We start from the raw sequence: 18,799 nt of genomic DNA on the forward strand, positions 1-18,799 counted from the left end.
CTCCCTGTTAACTGGAGATGCCAGCTGCACAGAGACACTGCAGCGAGCTTTGTCACCTTGTAAATGAAAAAGGAGAGACAGAGAAGCGCGAGGGAGTCGGCGAGCGGCGTTGCGGTGTGTCTTTTTGTTGCACACCAGAGGGTGAGGAAACCGGGAGGGGAACACGGTGATCTGAAATTGCAGGGTGCTTAATAAAAACGTGGAGGAGGCTGGTTTGAGACGCATGGAGTAGCTCAAACAAGCATCAGGTGTCACTGGGATTTCAAAGGAAATTTCATGCTACAAAACTGTATTTTATGGTCCTCAGCTATGAGAGATTGTGAAATTCAAGCCTATGATTGTTGACATTAGATATTATTACGTTTTCTCATTTGCAATATAGATGCAAATGAGCCATCACTGTTTGTACATTTCAATGCGTAAAAAAAGGCCAATTACAAATCCACCAGAGCCGCAAGTAATTATTATTAAAAAAACAAACAAAAGAACTACTCTCTGTTTCTGAGGTGTTATTAGATCTAATCAAGTGAGGATGAAGTGAGTAAACACATCATTAAACATTCAGTCCTTATGAATACAACATAATTATTAAATGATTGTGGTGATTACACACCCACCAGGGTTTGTGACGTGTCGTCATTATCGCACAGATTAATCAAAGCCACGGGCTGAGGCAGCAGGCCTTTTGCATGACTTTCTTTCCAAAATATCAGCATTCAGTCATAAATAATAATGTATTAGTTTAGATACAGCATAATCACTTTGAGGGAACTGTGTTTTAATATTGCTGAGCTGCATCTACACTCTGAGCTTTGATATAGATGAGAGAATTAAAATATGACACATCAGAAAATGATAAAAACAGGTTCCCTAATATTAGCTGTGTGTCTGTTATTAGGCACCAATTAATCAGAGTGACAGGCCCAGAATATGAAGAAAGACGCCTACATGTGCAAAGAGAAAGCTGAGATACAGAATGTGCGTGAGCGTCTGAGTGGGTGCCTTTCCATTGTTGCGAGGGAGGAAGAGATAGTGAGAGAAACACTGATTGTGTGTCTTTTCAAGTCTGCGACTATGTCTCTATATGACGACAGAACAAACGGGCTCCTCTGTCATGCATGGCCTTGAAAAACCTCTATGGATTTAGGGCTCCATCAGTCTGTCCTTGAAGCTGCCTGTTTGCCTCTTTCCACACCACCGACTAGCCAAACAGCAGGATCCTCCACCTCTCCCACGGGTCAGGTCCCTCTCAACTCCCGGGGTCTTTGATCTGACCGACAGAAGAAGGGGGTCTGAGAGGGCTTTGGGAACTATAAGCTCTGTCTATGAGTGTGATGGGGTAGTAGACTGAAAGCCAGGGGGATGGTTAGGGTCAGGTGGGGTCAAAGGCCAGTGCCCATCTCCACTGTCCTCCTGTTTGTTGGCTGTGGACTGCTCTCGCACACACTCAAGCGCACAGACAAACACGTGCTTACAAATATGTAAAGACAAACAAGTGTTTTTGATCAATAATTTTTATAATTTTTTAGATTTATGCTGAAAAAACATAGAAAGAACGATCACCTGTTTCCAGGTGCTCTCCACAGCATCTTTCAAATTGCTACTTTGGTTTTCCAGCCGTTAATTGTGTTAATTTATACCGTTATCATCATATTTACCCACAGAAGCCCATCTCTAAAGCACTCTCAAACAAACTCAGTGTCTAGCTGGTGAATATAGCAGAGTGTTTAACATTTACACATTGCATGTATTCTTTATTGGTAGGTGTGGCAACCAAAACACATTTAAAAGCAGAATAATTCACTTTTGATCCAAAATTAGTTGGGTAGTAAAGGAAGTACTACAAATAACAATTGCTGATGTTCAGATGTGTAAAGAGCTGCCACTTTACACGTCATATGTGCCAGCACAAGCTGTATTGCATACATTTCTGAAACTGCCACCACTCAATTCAATTTCCAAAAGACACAACATAGCAGGGAGAGAAAGAGTGGCAGTTTTTCACATCTGTCTTCTCATTATGATAACCTCACCGCTCACCTGTGCAAGCACTCACCCATCTGTGTGATCCGGGGGGATACACATGTAGATCTCCACATGTGCCCCTCATCTCTGCACCTTTTCCCTACAGGCAGCCTCTCCTGACCACCGCACAGCCATCAGTCCTCTACTCACTTCTACCCAGGACAGCCCCCTTTTGAAGGCTGAGTAATTAACGTGCCATCTGATACACCATCCGGCCATAGAGGCTCTCTTGGGTAGGGAGGGGGTTTGCAGACACGCACGCATTCACATAGACACACGTGCATCTCATACACGCACAGACAACCCTGCATGCGCACTTGCAAGCCTACAGGTAATCAATCACACAGTGTTAACTGGCCAAGTGTCACTGTCAGCTGTGTCTTATGTATGACGGTGACCCCAGGGTTCGCCCAAAGAGATCATTTTGTGCAGTAATGATAATCCCCACTCCAGCAATTTGGCTCTGGATGTATCATAAAAAATGATCCCAAATGTATGGTGATGATGAAGATCTCTGGCACTTATACAATGTGAATAATTTGGTTACAGGGAACTATTTGACGTTCCAGTTCAGAGTCAAACTGAGTTTCCTTTGAAAAACTTTCCAATCTGAATCAATTTTCAAGTTAAAAAATGAAAAGACGCTATTATTTTGAAAAAAAAAAAAAAAGCTTCAGCAAAATTTAAATGAGTGTAAAAACTTTTTAAAAAATCCCTCAAAACTGAGTAACAATTGGCTGATGATGGGAAACAATTTTACCAACATTTAAAGTACAAAGTGAGACAACTTTATCACTGCTTTGTGTTAATGTACTTCTACTGTAACACAAAATTCAGATATTAATCTCTCTCTAAAAAAAACTAAAACTTTTGTGTTGCACCTGTGCAGACTAAGCCCTCCTCAGAGGCATTAAAGAAGAAAATATTACAATAAATGTTTCTCTTCCACTTTTTTTTTTTAAGACATCACGTTCCACATGATAACCGTGCAAACGCTTTGATTTCTGATGTGGTCATGGAAAGTTCAAGGCTCTTAGGAAAAAAGGTTGGATTTGGGATTTAGTTGCTGGGATGTGGCAGTCAGAGACCCTTGACAGAATATTTTCTCCTTAAGGTTAAAGGTGATGCAGGGATGTCAAAATAAGACTGATGCCTGAAAAAGATAGCCCTCCTGACATTTATTTGATCTTGTGAAAACACTCAGGGCACGTAAATGGTTTCATTAGAGCAATTTTGTGAAACAATATAAATGATTTCAAAAATTGTATAGATACGTATCATCCAAAATATTTATTTTCTCTTTTTGAAATTGCACTTTAAAACCTCTGCCTGTATTCCCCACTATTCCTTCGTGAATTAAGGATTTTGGGGGTTGTGTTTTTTGGCATCTTAAAGATGCCTTTTGATGTGGACAGCACAGCCACGGGCAAAGTGCCCGGAAAGAAGAAAAAAGAAAGAAAAGACAAGAGAAAACAAGAGGAGAAGAATGTGGAAAAAAGTTCTAATCCACAGTTGCAGGTGTGTTACATTTTTGTTGCCCCAGCAAAGGTTCACAACAGAGTTGATGACAAAGGGTCGGGCCCCATGCAGCCTATTGTGGCCTCGAGAACAATATGGAGGCTGTGAATGGCTAATCCCTCTGGACCGCTGACAGGTTAGCCCTTTAAGCAACCTGGGGACTCATTTCTCCACTGGGCTGGGCTGCTGTCTGACAGGGATGGGAAAACCCGGGCTACTTACTGAGCCCTCGCCCTGAGCAGATAGTGGGAGCCATTGTAAAGGAAAATATTATCTCCATTGTCAGGTTGTGGCCATCTTTGTAACATCAGAAGATGAACTCAGGGAGAATATGCCACCGGAGGGCGAACTGGAATGACGATGGTACCAGCTTAGAAAGTGTGAAAGCTATTCGGTCTAGTGGCGAGGATTTTAGTGCAAATCCTTCATTAGGGTTATGTGTTAATGCCAAAGGAGTCATCTTTTTAAAACATGTTTTTGTGTCATTTATATTCCATTTAATAATGAATTTATGGATTTTCTTTTCAACCTAAAAAGAGTGTTTAGGTAAAACTTTGCATTTGGGATTTCTTTCATTCTTTTTTAATGTGCACCTGGGCACAAATGGCGTGATTCATAGCTTGTTTATTGCAACACAGTAATTTACATATCTGCAGAACCAAAACCAGCAGGAACTCAGAGACAGTGGGTGAAAATGTGCAGTCAGTGTGAACATAAAGCAAGCATAGTGGGGGGGAAAAACCTGTTGGTGTGAATCTCTTTGTGAGAGACAAAGAAAGGTGAGGACAAGATAATAAGCCCGAGGGGCACCGCCCAATCCTTGTAAACATGGCTTGGACTGTTTCACATGCCCTGAGAGCAAACGCAAATATCTGTTTCTTCTGGCTCCTGTTTGCAGGAACACTGGAACCAGGACGCCACCCAAGAAGCTCAGCAGCTTACCCAGTCAACAGACAGCCGTGCAAGGCTGATACTCCTGTCCTGTCACCCAGTTAGGGAGACAATGGCAAATCAGGCCAAGCAAGGGCCTGGAGGCTTGCGTGGATGTTGTTTTTATTTTTTGTCAATCCGTCTCACCTTCAGCTCTCTTCGTCCCTCCTTGTTTGTGCATGTTCTTCTGCTCTTTTATTATTCACTTGCGTCTGCCTTCCGTTTCAGCGCGTCCACCTCGTCTTGCCACAAAGAGCCTGAATCCTCTCCTGAGAGGAGTCTACCAGCCCTGCGCTGTAACCCAATCATCTGACAGAAGAGTGTGTCATCTCCACAGAGTAACAGGAAGTCTTGTGCACCAGACAGATCGCCTCGCTGCGTCTGCCCCTATCTCTCACACTCACGCACCAGAGAAAACAGATACACTGTTTTTCTCCCTCACTTTAGAGACTACCTTAAAAAAGGAAGTTGCTGAGATCACATCCGTATTCATGTAGGCATATATAGGCATACCATCAAAGCTAATGAGAATACAGCAAGTTATCTTAAGAACTAATTACCGATAATACAAAATACTACTTTTTTTAAATTTTTTATTACAGAAATCACCTCAACTAATCAATTGTAGGTTTGTTTTTTAAATTAAGCTTGGATACAGGAGAGGAACTAATCTCCCCATGGAGAAGCAGGTACATTAGCATGATTTAAACAGTTGGGGATTAGCATATGCCTTTTCTCATTAGCAGTATTGGCGTACTTGATTCTGAACAACAAACATGCTGACTGTGGTTATGAAAAGGTCAAAGCATGTAGGCTGGATTCCCGCAGTCTGCAGGCCTAAAGTCAGTGTTTTTGGGGTAGTTACAACGGCAGCCTTCCTGAACCCCCCGATGTTGGCTTTGGACCTACACTTCCTTCCTGTTCATGGAAATTCTTCTACAAATAATTTAAAAAAAAATTCAGACGTGCAAAAAAAAAGGAAAAAGAAGAAGAAAAAAACTCGATGGTGCTGAGCCTTGATGACTGATTAGGTAATTTTATATCAAAACAGTGTGTTCATTCTAATGATATATTTTAAAGAATTATAAATTAAATAAAAAAAAATATATAAGACAAAGAAGAAGTACATATTTCAGTGTAGAATGGAAACGAGAACCAAGAGAGGAAATGAGCTGCTGGTGTATTCTCATTCAAATTATTGTTAAAAATAAATAAATAAATAACCAATAAAGGAAAAATCACTGAAAATCAATGTAATATCAATTTAACATCATTCTAAATACGCTGTACAATTTTAGGAGGGTAGTCAGACTTTCAGTCTGGCCTTACCCTGATGACTTACGTGAAGATGTGCTGACCTCTGCTGGTGATAAATATTCAAACATTTTGTTTACAATAAATGCATTTAAAAGTCTCTGATTGACAGTAGACTCATTTGATTTCTGATTCAGCTGACCTTACAGCTCTACATCTGGATATTTAAAACTTTATCAGATGAGGAACCGTTTAGGGTTTCCTGCTTTGCAATAAGAAAAGAAAAGAAAAGACTGAAAAAAAAAAACTATAAAAGCAAAGGACTACCGAGAACACTCTAGGATTGAAAGTATTGTCACTTTAACTGTTTCTAGGATGTTTTATTAAATTAGGGGTGATTGAAATTGAGGTCTTTTTTTGTTGTTTTTTGTTTTTTTAATTGACTTCTACACACTTGGATTTAGTACAAACAAGTACAAACTACCTCTTCTAACTTCTTCTTCTGACTCCATTAGAATAGATAGAACAGAAATGGTTCAGTATTAACTGTGGCTTTTTAAAGCCCAAGTGCCCGCATGAACACAACGCAGAGGCAGCTAAAGCCTGTCACTATTGTTATAACTGACAGCTCTAGTTTTACACCATACAAAAAATGTTCCCTGATGTCTCTGCTTTTGTTACCTGGACCCAGTGCAGATGGTGGGAGACAGAAGGACTCTGACCAAAATAACGTCTCTGATAGACAGTCTCCCACCCCATGCATGCAAATGCTGCTGAACTGCAGAGCTCCTTCAGTGACAAACTGCTGCATCCTCGATGCATGAAGGAGCGTTTCCGCAGGTCCTTCCTTCCTGCAGCTGTCAGACTGTACAATCAAAACTGCTCCCAACAAACATACATGTTTACATCAGCACTGTAACTTGCACTATTTTATCAACCGATTCACACTACAACCTGGGTTTGCCTCTTATCTGTATTACATTTTTATTAATTTTAATAACTGTACAGAACTCTGTTTTTGGTAACTAATTTCCTTGATGTAAATATGTAATATTGTGCATGTTTCTGTTCTGTGTCCTGTGTCCTGTTTGTTTGTATATGTGTTTTTCTTGCTGCTGTTACAACCAAATTTCCCCTTGTGGGAACTTAAAGAATTATTCTATTCTATTCTATTCTCCAATACTAGATGACATGGCTTTAATAAAGAGTTGCTTTTCTTAAAATACGTACAAATCCTGTATGCTGAGATGAAATCATTTCACTTCTTTTAACAATATTAAACCAGAAGAAGCAAACTGACATTGTCCATTTACTTAGAAATGACTGTCACTGTGTGCGTGTATGGTTGTAAATTTAAATCAACAATAGAAGAAGCATTTTTACCTGGAAACTGTGGACTTTCTTTTTCTAAAAGAGTCTTTCATACCCAATCTACAAAGTTATGGAAATTTAAATATACATTTAAATATTTTTTCCTCTCATAAATGCGATTAAATTAAACGTCTGCGTGTTTTGTTCACAGTCCTCACCACTAGATGCCACTCATGCAACATTTACAAAATGCATGAGCTCTAAAACACAGCTTAAGTCTCATTAGGCGTCTTCATTTGTTCTGGCCAGTGTTGACATAAACCGAGACAAATTGTTTGGTTTGTGAAAAAACACACAAAAAACCCCAAAAAACCTTCAGTCCTTCAGGAACTTCAGGAAAGGAATCAGCTCACTGCCCAAATATCATCATTCTGTTGACGTGCCACGCTTTGATTAATGGCACCTCATCTGCAGTGCAGTCAAGTTGCACATCAGACATTTACAAGATGCTGTCCCTCAGTGCCACATTTTTAAGTAGATGGTACGACAACAGGCGGAGTGAGTGTGAGAAGGCAGCTCATTAGCTGTCCGGGTCCAAGAGAGTGGCCAGTTTCTCCCAGGAGAGCAGTTCAGAGTTCTGGGAAACTCACCAACGCAGCAACAGCTGCAGCTCTACATGAACCTGATGAAAACTCATCCTCTCCCCTCTCTCTTTCTCTTTCATTTAAAAGTTTTGTCAGTCTGTCCCACCAGACTGCCCGGGCTTGGATCTCAGCCCATCTGTACTCACATCATTTTGGGGGGTTTAACTGGATAAAATGACTCCCAGATCAAGAGATCACCGTTATCCATTCTCTCTGCCAACTAAGCATGGAGTTGGATGAGTGTGTGTGCTCCCGCAAGAGGGATATGCAATGTATGGAGGGGTGCAGAAGGTTACTGAGGAATTCTACGAGTGACTATTGATTTTTTTGCTGAACTTTTCACCACTCTTATATGAATGTGAATATTATCACTGTGTGGTGTGGTGTTCAAGATTTCCAACCTCCTGCTGCCAAAAATGAGAAGTCATGTGTGGCGGCTCCAAGCAGCTGATATGAGGACTTAGAAGAATTTCTTTAACCTTGTGACCACCACAAATTTAGCATTTTGGTTTGGTTGAGCCACTTATTTGGACCTTTTGTGACAACGCTGGAGATTTTGTCACATTTAGAGTTCATTACAGAGCCTGTATGTGTGTGACGGGTCCAATATTTGCCCTGGCTTTATAGTTTCAGTGCATCTATCAAGAGTGTGTACACACTGATAATTAAAAGGTTTTCATGTCTTTCTAAAACATGTTTTGTTTACGCAAGTAGCACAGATATTCACATTTCTAATTTACTTTTTATCGTGTGAGCGCTTTCTGATGTTCATCTCCTGCAGATGTGCCGAATTATCCAGCAGTTCTCAATGCATGGATACATGCATATGGCTAAATGGTGAACTTCTATGGAAACAATAAATGCAGACAGATTCTCACATTGTCTCAAATGCAAAGACTTTAAAACACAAATACAATAAATAGATCTACAATACAGGTGAATTATTGTGGTTACTGTCATAGTGTCAAGCCAAACTAGCAAAAAGCAGAAAGTATTTTAAGTTGTGAGGTCTTTTGTTTTGTTTTTTTAAAATTCGCTCATAGAGCAGAATGAAAGAATCAAACTGCAACTGGACATCATGCACAGGCCGAGCTGCCGAAACTGTTTAATGTATCAAAAGTGTGTTCAGCCATATAACAGTTTATGCTGTGCACAGACTGATGGGGTGAAAGATATTAAAGACGTTTGCTAAATCCAAATTTTACACACAAAAAAAAATCAAGCATAAATGAAGATTAGATGTTACACTCAGTGTAAATGTGACATAATACTGATTTCAGCAAACATGCACACAGTAAAACATAATAGTTTTAAATTCACAGTCATTGTTTAGGGCATGTGGTTAAAACGGGGTCAAACTGATGCCCCTCCTTTTTGTTTTTATTGTTGTTGTTGTTTTCAGGTTTTAGCAGAAGAGCTTGAGCTTGGTGGGTGAAGACGTGTCGCCTAAGCTGTTGCTCCACAAAGTCTCATAGATGATGAGATGTCTTCCTCTGACCTTCCTGTCATCATAAATGGCCAGGTCTGTTGGAGAAGAATACAAATTCATTTGCTCAGAATGACAATGGTTAATTCAGAATTGCTTTCATTTTGGAAAAATCATGCATTCTGTTATGTCAGCAAAGATGACAATAGGGTTCATACTGAAAGCCAGAAGCAGAGGACAGTTAGTTTTATAGTTGCTGAAGCAATGTGTAAAAGTATAAAAGCAAAAGTTGATTTCTGTCATGGCTGTAAAAGTTTGGCATTCATACCAGACTGACAGGGTGTGCAAATCTGCTCTCGAATCGGTCATCCTGCAGAAGCTGCCTAAGGTGGGAAATGTAGCTAGAAGCGAGACGAAGGGTGTCCAGTTTGGAAAGTTTGGTATCCGCTGGCACCCAGGGCAGGCTGGTTTTCAGTCTGGAGAAAGCTTTGCTCAGCACTCTCATCCTCGCCCTCTCCCTGGCGTTAGCCGCGTTCCTCTGCGACTGTCGCGTTTCCCTCTGGTGCGCTTTGGAAAGTCTGTGCTCCTGCTTGATCCTCCCCTCAACACCTTCGTCTTCCAACTCCTCCTCCGAGTACCGGCTGGGATTATAGCAGGTGACTTTCCGCGCGGTGGCCTCCAAGGCAGCGGTAGTCCTTTTGTGGCGTGTCTCGTCGTCCTCGGCATCACTTGCAGCAGAGCCAGTGGACATGGCTGCTCCACCTGCGCCTGGGGAAACAGACCGGAGTGGCACTGTGGACGACAGACAACAGTGAAGTAAATGACGAGAAGCTGCAAGTCAGCACCTCCTTGCAGTTTCCATTTGGTAACCCTGGAACTTATTTCCCACAGAAGCGCTAAAACGTCAACCCTTGATCCACTACAGTACCATCTGCACCAACTAAAGACAGCTCTGTCTAAAGAGACATGGCCTAGCTATCCCTCTAATTTAAGTGTCATGGACTTGGCATCTGCACAGTTTTTTTGCTGAGCATTTCTCCTCCCCCTTTTTTGTCCGAGCGACCATGACCTCAGTGGGACCACAACTCCATCTCGTTGTGTAAACTGTTAAAGACACATGTTGCTCATTTGCATCTTAATTTTTTTTTAAAAAGTTAAGTCCTGTCAACTATTTGCCCTCAGAGATAGCAAAAGATGCAATGAAGTTCATCCAAAGCTGTTTGTGCAATAATTTTACCCTTTTTTCTTTTTTTTTTGCAAATTCCTTAAACATTCTAAATTTATTGGAGAGCATGAATTCCCTGATTTAGGTTCAGTCCATTGCAACAATTACAACTACATTATATTCAGTAAAAAGTCCTCCGGTTTGTGGTCTCACAGATGTGTTTTGGTCTCGAGGACCTTATCAAAAGTGTTTAATCCTTCGCTGCGTTCACAGAGGGATTGGGTTTCTGCAGATGGAGCAGCGCTTCACACGCAGCCTGTGTGTACCAGCCCAGCTGTTATTGGTTCCCATGACATCTGGAGCGTTGGCATGACATGGGTGTGGCAGAGGCAAGGAGGCACCATCTTCATTCTTGTAGTATCACAAATATTTTTACTGGGTGTCTCGGCCATATTTGCATTTCTTTTGTGCGTTGGTTTGGTGGTTTAATCAGTGATATGAGGACTGAGCTGTAGATCAGAGGGGAAGAGGGACAGAAGTGTCTCTGCTGAGATCCCATGGGAAGCTGACTTTTGTGCAACACTAAAAAGACCACTTGTGTTCCAGTGTGATGCAAACACTTTTCAAAAATGCAAACAAATATTTGGAAGAAACTTGAATGGCCACACTTTCTCTTCAAGTTTTGATTCATACTTTCTCTGCTCGCGCCGTCTCTTTGTCTGTCAAGAAAGATATTCCCAGAAAATCCCAGGTCCCTGTTTGCTATTACGCCACGTAATATGTGTGAAATTTTATATTTTTTATGACAATAGCCAGGCATTGCCGAGGATTACTTAACAGCAGCTGAGATGTATGCTTGATTTTGGCCAAGCATACATCTCAGCCCCTGCAGCCACCCAGGGGCCATGAGAGAAAATAAGGAAATTACTGTATGGCACTGGGCCCGATGCCGCCTTGTACCCCGACAGTTAAGCTTTATTCCAGCATGTTGGCTTCAAGTCACACCTTTCTGAACAACTAAAAACCTCAGTTGTAATATGATTGATTGTTACCAGTTCCAACAATTTTCCTCTGTCATAGAAGAAGAATAATGCAAGAATGTTTCCTTAATCCAAGGACACATTCCTCTGCTTCCTGTAATCCTGCTTTTCCAAGCAATTTTCACAAAAGCAGAGCTCAGCTGCTGCTTTGAGGGATCCCTCTGCTCAGCACACCCTTGGATATGTCACGACTCTGAAATATTAGGTTCTACTTGTGCTGGTATGACAGTCAGAGCTTCAGGCATGCTGCCAACTTGTCCTCCATCACTGCATTCGTCAGCAAGGTGAGTGACACTCTTGAAGGTGCGAGTTATAGGATCCTGCTGACTGATTTAATTTTCTTTTTACAGTGTTTCTCTTTTAAAAAAAAAAAAAAAAAAAAAAAAAACGAACAGTGAAAGATATTGGCTGTATGACGCATATTTCACATTGCTGCTTCATTCACTGTCACCGAGAAACAGGTTGAGATAAAACTTTGCTCGTTTGTCATTTTGTGCATGTTGTGCTTCAATAAAAAGAAAGAAAGCGAGAAGAAGAAGAACATATTGTCCAAAAAATAAGTGGCTACATGGTTATTGTATTTGCCTTGGGAATAATCAGATTCAGGGCCAGCGATAATAAATAACACTGAAAACTTGACTTGAAGGGAGAGCAAGCATCTGTCCGTCAGCAAAGACTTTCAGGGGTCTTAACCTCTATCACAGCCCTAAGCTGGGAAAACCAGAGAGACAGGTGCGGGCTCATGATGTCACAGGCCTGACTCAGTTTCCCTCCCAGCCACTTATGATTCCCATGATTGCCTTTGAAGAAGCCTGCAGCACATTAAGCTGCTGAGTGAAAAGCGCACAAATCAGAGACTATAACCATCAACTTCTATAACCTTTTTAATTTATGTATTTATTATTGTTTTATGCTATTTGGCAAGTTGTGCCCAACAGTGTGCTGGAATTTTATGACAAAATATACGATGTAGGCTTCTGTTGATGTCATGATGTTTATTTGTGTACCATTTTACAAGAGCAGATGTGACAAAGTGCATCATAATAATGACAGAAACAAGCCAAAGAAGATGGCGCAACAGCACACATTTCAGATGGACGATACATAGATGCAAGCACACTGTTATTGTAGCTACAAATTCTATGTTTATTATGTCAATCTAATGAAAAATTAGACTTAAATTAGGTTTGATGAACCTTCTTATCTATAGAGTAAAAGAACAGGAGTTGGACTTCAAGCCACTTTACAAAAAGTGTGTAATAGAAATATGCCAGTACTGCTTGCACACTATAAAAATCATTTATCAGTAGCTCACTGGTATAACTTAAAAGTAGCCTACAGGACAAGAAATGTTATTTTTTTACCCAACAATGAAGGATTTTGCAATAATACCATTAATATTATCGTTTTAAGTATTTAACGTCTCAAGAACCACATACAAGTTAGGACAAGTCTGTTAATAACAATATAATTAACTGTTACTACTGTTACAACATGGAAATAGTGAACGCTGCTGTTAAATTGGAATATAAGTGATTACATTTATACCTATTTAATATCTTTTTAAGCCATATAGATCTAGTCTTTTGAGACAATTCACTTTGCAGTGAGTTTAGTTGTCACTTTGTGTTGTTTCATCGTCTTCATTTTCGCCTGGCCTCGATGGCCTTCATCAGTGGGACCCACCGAGATGTAGTCTCTCTGCTTGGTTTAGCCTGACCTAAAGCGGGCCACGTGCTCCCTCTGACGTTCACGGGGCCGTCATATTCGTCAGCCTCAGAGGCGATCTCCATTTTCTGGATGATGAGCTTTACGAGGCAGTGCTGCTTCTCTAGCAGGCATGACATCTCTTTCATTCTGCAGGGAAAAAGAAAAACAAAGACAAAACAATCAATTCATGTCACTTAGTGACAGACTTCATTCACTCTTGCCTAGATTTATAATGAGACTGCTGGAAGGTCAGACTCCTGGGTGACTTGATGCGCTTACTATAGAAACAGAGATACAGAGTGGGATCTGTAGGGGTCGCTCATGCATCAAAAACTACTTTTTCTTAATTCCCACTTTAGCTTTCAGCATGCACAGTCTAGATCATTGTACCTGTAATACTCATCCATTACCTCAATAATAAGCTTGCACACTTTTATGATTTTAGAAACATGAAAACTGACTTTCATGTGCATGCATTACCTGGTCTTCTGCTTTTTGAGCTCATTCTCGATCAAAGTGCATGCCTTTGATTTGGCTTGCAGATGATTCCAGACTTCATTGGTTTCCTCTTCACCATAGAAAAATTTCTTCAGAAAGTGCTGCAATCAAAAATGTGAAGGTTTAATAAAGGAGAAAACTTTCGCTGCTATAAGTTATAGACATAAATCATCATGTTGCACATCATCTGTTTCTTCTTTTTTTTTAGCTTACCCTGGAACACCTGTGATTGGGATAGATGGTAATGGAGTTTTTGTCAACTCGTTTCATAAACCAATAAGGGAGCTTATCTTCCAGAGCGGTGTGCAGATCAATCTGGGGTCAGAAGGGCTGGTATTTAGTCAAGGGTTCGATTTTGGGCGAGGAATATATCATTGATATCATATATATCATCTTGTTATGTGTCAGTGTTCCATGCATGTTGTTAAAATGGCTCAAGAGCAAAACACCACAACATCAAAAAAAGAACAAGGCAAATTAAAAAAAAAATCCAAAGTAATTTTTATGCTAAAAAAAATTAACCTGGTTTAATACAAACCTGCATGGCTATCCGTTTCAGCGCAGCATTTCTTTGAACTTCAGCAATGTCTCCAACTGCTAAACCAATCTACAACACAATCAAAGAATCTTTGGTTAGGACCTTTAAAAATACAAAGCTTATGACAAGAGCATGATTAGATAAAATTGCTGTCAAAGCACTAGAACAGAAATTATTATAGTAACATACAAGCCAAATGTATAGCCACATAAACTACTTTAAGATGCAGCTGGGGATCAGGGTGTGCTTACCATCAGGTTCACGAGCAGGATTGGCATGAACAGAACAAAGACCACAAAAATGAAGTATGTCAGGATACCAAAAGGTAGTCGATGATTCAGATACTCATCCAGGAAGTTGTTCTGGTAGTTCAGTTCCCCGACCATCATCACAAAGGTTTGTACCACAGAGAGCGGCACGCTGTTAAACTCCCTCTAATGATACAAAAAGAACAGCAACGTGTGATTGCATGTTAGCAATAAACACTTTATTATAACAGACATCCAGATGGCCTAGGTTTTAATCATTTCTGTACCCAGCCTGGACACTAAAGAATTGTTCTATCCCCACAAGTGTTTTGTGCAGGCCTAAACTTTGAACAACAGTGAAGTTTTAAAGTTAGGTGACTTTAGCAGCCATGTCAATAAAATATGCAGTGGTGCATGAACACAGCGTTCTGGTGGCTTTCTAAGGTGTGTGTGATGGTACAAGAAAGGGTGAGGGGACTGTTCTTACAAAAATTGTGACCTGATGTTATTAAAAAGGTCTGCGTGTTACTGAAGGAATCCTCTGGAGATCATTGATATACATGCAAAATTTTGAAAATCTGATGATACCCTTTCATCCTGCAGGAATTGTATGGTTATATGCATCACTGCGTTCTTTTAATACCTGATTGAGCATCAGGGCATGGAAGGCCAAACTGAAAGCCAACATCAGGTAGAAGAACAGCAATACAATACGGACCAGTGTCTTCATAATCTCCCCGAACATCACAACATAGATGCCAACTCCCTCAAACCTGAGGAAACAGGAGAATAAACAGGTTGGTGACCTCAACTTTATGAGAAAGTGGAGGATTTAAGTCAGAGTGAATAGTACCTCTGGAGATAAAGGAGAAATCCAACCCAGGAATTTAAAACTGCTATGGCCCCCGCTTGCCAGTGTAAAGAACCCTCTGCATTGATCATGAGGGGGACGACGAACAGTATAGAGAAGATGGCTGAAATCCAGTCGCTCTGGTTGGAGTAATCCATGAAGTATTTCCAGCGCTTTGAAGCAACGAGATGAATAAAATCAGGGTTTTTTTCAAATTTAACAGCTAAGCTTAAGCATGGAGGTGACATTCTGACTTTTTGCTATTCAGTAGGGGCTGTAAATCTAAATCTGGGGGCACGCATTCATCACACTTGATTGCCTGTGTGTCCACACAGACCCAGTGCTGCACAGATTTATGGGCACATGTTTTATGTGAGGTAATGACACTTCCATAAGAGGACAGTACCTGCGGTGATATCTGCACCACTTCCTTTCCTATCGAGTAGATATTCATAACCAATACCATCACCATGCAGAAGGACAAGGACACACGTTGCTGTGAAACAAATGTTGAGACGTACTTTGAATGGCACATTTGTAAAGATGTATTTTTCTAGTAATTTGAACGACAGATCATTTGTTTTCAATCACAATTTCCTCATAATGCTGTCAGAGTCATTATTACTCATCACAACAGCCATTAGTACCTCTGTGAAAGATACTGGAACCATGATGATATTGTGCTCGCCCGTGTCACTAGTGTTCACGGAGGGTCTCAGAGTCACTATAAGGTGAGTTAAGGGCAGCAAGCCCAACAGATAGAGAAACATGTTGAGCACATGAGCTATGCTCCCATAAGCAACCCTGTGGACAAAACAGAGGACACCATGGACCAACGGTCAAGGTAAAATGTTAACTGGAGCTGGACTAGGGTGAATAAATCTGTAAAAATAAATATGGGTCATGGGCCAAGTCCTCCTGAATACTCACCACTTCATTGCCAGATACTTTTTGCAGACGGGATGGTTGAGGAGCTCGATGCGGTTGTACTGCACCATCGCCTGCAGGAGGTGTAACAGAATAATGACCCACAGTCAGTACACACAGCACATTTTGCACAAGCAGTGGTACTCACTGCAGAACCAAAGGGGTTGCGCTGGAAATAGTCCAGCTCCACCGCTCTGTTGTTTGGGTTTAGGGCGGAGACAGTGAGAAACTTGACTCTTGACCCTGACTGTTCTTTATTGACAGCAAGTTATTGACGGCCTAACAAACGATGACATCAGCAGGAGTAAACTGGTGCTGTATTTTTTTAAAACATTTACAGAAAGATGTCGTAATTTTCCAAATAGTGCGAAGCTATCGAGAAAAGAAGGGGTGGCTGCTGTGCGGAGGACTGGAGGAAAGATTGCACAATGTATCTTGGCTTCAGTGATTTGCCACAAGCTGTTATTAGGTCTCGGTAGACTTGGCCACTCACCAAATTTGTGAACATTTGCATGCAGATTAAACCCCGCTTGAACTACCCTCTGCTGGCAATTTAGGTAGCACAACGAGCTGAAATTGATGCAGATGTAACACTGTAATAATATGTCCAACCTTTATGGAGGTGGCAATTTTCTGTTTCCTGATGAAAATGTTTTGCAGAGGTGAACTGTTTTTTGGCCATTTTAGAGGCTACAGCTAGTGTTTCTCTTGACCTGTTCTCTTGTAACATACTCAAAAGCTTTTAGTTCACAATATTTATATCGATAAGGGTGGGCTGAATGTCTGTAATGGTGAAACCATGTTAACAACACATGGAGGTTGTAGCAAGAACAGAGGAGAAGCCTATTATTTGTTTGCCAACAACCAATCAGACAAGTTTGATTCCTGATGAGTGCTAAGGGCAGAGTGCTGGTGGTGGCATCACAGCAGGGATGCTTGAATGTTCTTTTGTGATTTTTCAAGGCAGGAAGAGAGTGGGAAAAAAGGCACAATGAACGTCGTTATAAAAGTGTCATCGTCACTAAACTATGTAGAGAAATCAAAAACATTTCTGAATAGGCCACACACTGCGTCTATGTAGTTGTCACTGTCACTTTCCAATGATTAATAGAGGAAGTGTCATCACTGCCCCTGAGGAGGGACAGGCCAATCCTGATCCCATAAGTTATCAAGGCAAGCGGTGAAGTCTACAGAGCCTCATTAGATGCTGATGCATGACAGAAATAGAGCTTGAGTGCTTGTGAATCATGTGGAAGTACAACATTTGGATTCTGAAGCTGTTAAAAGAGTAACAAAAAGGTTTGCTTACGTTGAGAGCGGCCAGTGGCTGAACCTTATTCCCATTGTAAATCTGCCCTTTCACTTCAATCGGAGCTTGGAGCCATTTGAAGTCATATTCAATCTAGGCCACAAAAAGAGTTGTTTAATCTTTTTCCCGATCAGTGTTTCAAACAATATGTTTAATGCGTGTTTTGTGTGATTACGTGGTAATCGGGGCTGTTGTGGTCATCATCAGATTCCCTCATGCTGCGGTCCAAAAGATGCTGTTGACAGAAGCGGCACAGTGACGAGGAATTAAATCTTTAGTAAGTAACAACAGATCACACAACACAAAAATGCTGAAAGATGTGAGTTATGATGACCGTATACAGTGATTTATGACATGGATTTTATTTTATTTTATTATTTCTTTATTTTGCCAGCAGCAAACCTTGTAAGTTTCAGGCAGAAACTCAATCATGTCTAGTATGGGGCATCGCTGACTACTTTCGGGATTGAACAGACTTACAGCTTCAGCACACCTGCAAGAAAAAATAATAAGATCACAGACACGACTATAACCACTGGATTGTAGAGTCACTTTAATATTTCTCAGTGGCACATTGCAGGCAGCTGCAGATAGCAATTCACACTACTACCCACATTTTATTGTGTGGCATGGCATGACTCCTAATAGTGATTGATGATTGTGAGTTTGTCACTTGAGGATTAAATGCTCCCTTATAGCTTGAGAAATCTATCCTACCTCTTTCACTAATTAGATTGGGCTATCTGAAAAAATTCATTGTCACAAACCCACTAATCAGTAGCTGACATTTGGGAGATTCATAGTTTTTACAGATCCAAGAAAGAGTTAAATATTGCACGGATAAATGAAAAAATTATTTAAGCTTTTTGCTCTTTAATATGCTCTATTTGTTTTTTTATTGACAAAATACCTTTCACAGTCAATTACAGCATTGACCACGTCTTTTCTCCCATTTTGCAAAGCCTCATGGAGGAATGAAGTGTGGTTCTTGTTTAAGATGATCTCCGCCCCCCTGGCCAGCAACAGCCTGACCGCAGCCACGTGTCCACCTCTCGCTGCGATGTGGAGTGCCGAGTTCTGTCAGTACAACAGAACACACCTTCTCAGATTCATTACAGTGTGGGGCGGATGACTTATTCGGAGTGAATGGCAATTATTTGTGTTTTAACATTTAAACTGGAAAAATAACCCTAGTATAAAAATCGCCAGGACAAATTAATTAGTTCAAGAATAAATATCACAGATCACAGTGAAATTGTTTTGGAGTAACAGGAAGCAATACCCCATCCTCATCTGTTTTATCCAGCAGCTTGAGATTGGCTGCCAGTAGGATATCCATCGTTTGTGTGTATCCTTCAGAAGCAGCGTGGTGCAGACAAGTCCAGCCCTTGTAATCACTGTCAACA

The 18,799-nt window shown here is 40.8% G+C and overlaps 2 protein-coding genes across 2 annotated transcripts in view; both read right to left on the bottom strand.

Moving 5' to 3' along the window:
* Positions 1-8,639: 8,639 nt before the first annotated feature.
* Positions 8,640-10,084, bottom strand: msc (musculin (activated B-cell factor-1)). The gene is made up of 2 exons (XM_080865467.1): positions 9,437-10,084; positions 8,640-9,206 (listed from the first exon to the last, which is right to left on the bottom strand). Exons 1-2 carry the CDS (start codon positions 9,857-9,859, stop codon positions 9,129-9,131), a joined length of 501 nt encoding a protein of 166 aa, XP_080721593.1. The 5' UTR covers positions 9,860-10,084; the 3' UTR covers positions 8,640-9,128.
* A 2,309-nt stretch (positions 10,085-12,393) lies between these two features.
* The window catches only part of trpa1b (transient receptor potential cation channel, subfamily A, member 1b), a 43,736-nt gene continuing 37,330 nt past the window's right edge, over positions 12,394-18,799 (bottom strand). The window contains exons 15-29 of the mRNA XM_080864764.1: positions 18,676-18,790; positions 18,304-18,470; positions 17,796-17,886; positions 17,569-17,628; positions 17,394-17,486; positions 16,088-16,158; positions 15,805-15,961; positions 15,564-15,653; positions 15,161-15,330; positions 14,951-15,080; positions 14,311-14,493; positions 14,060-14,128; positions 13,735-13,836; positions 13,504-13,622; positions 12,394-13,170 (exon numbers count right to left, since the gene is read on the bottom strand). Of these exons, the coding sequence (XP_080720890.1) occupies positions 12,957-13,170; positions 13,504-13,622; positions 13,735-13,836; positions 14,060-14,128; positions 14,311-14,493; positions 14,951-15,080; positions 15,161-15,330; positions 15,564-15,653; positions 15,805-15,961; positions 16,088-16,158; positions 17,394-17,486; positions 17,569-17,628; positions 17,796-17,886; positions 18,304-18,470; positions 18,676-18,790 (1,831 nt within the window). The 3' untranslated portion in view covers positions 12,394-12,956. The remainder of the gene's footprint in view (positions 13,171-13,503; positions 13,623-13,734; positions 13,837-14,059; positions 14,129-14,310; positions 14,494-14,950; positions 15,081-15,160; positions 15,331-15,563; positions 15,654-15,804; positions 15,962-16,087; positions 16,159-17,393; positions 17,487-17,568; positions 17,629-17,795; positions 17,887-18,303; positions 18,471-18,675; positions 18,791-18,799) is intronic.

This window comes from Rhamphochromis sp. 'chilingali' (assembly GCF_963969265.1).
Source record: "Rhamphochromis sp. 'chilingali' genome assembly, chromosome: 18".
Taxonomy (NCBI): Eukaryota; Metazoa; Chordata; class Actinopteri; order Cichliformes; family Cichlidae; genus Rhamphochromis; species Rhamphochromis sp. 'chilingali'.

Excerpts from the sequence above, each read along its gene's own strand:
- msc (XM_080865467.1), bottom strand. The coding sequence starts at position 9,859 with ATGTCCACTGGCTCTGCTGCAAGTGATGCCGAGGACGACGAGACACGC. Across the intron at positions 9,207-9,436 it reads TTGCACACCCTGTCAGTCTG|ACCTGGCCATTTATGATGAC; the intron begins GTATGAATGCCA and ends CTTCTCCAACAG.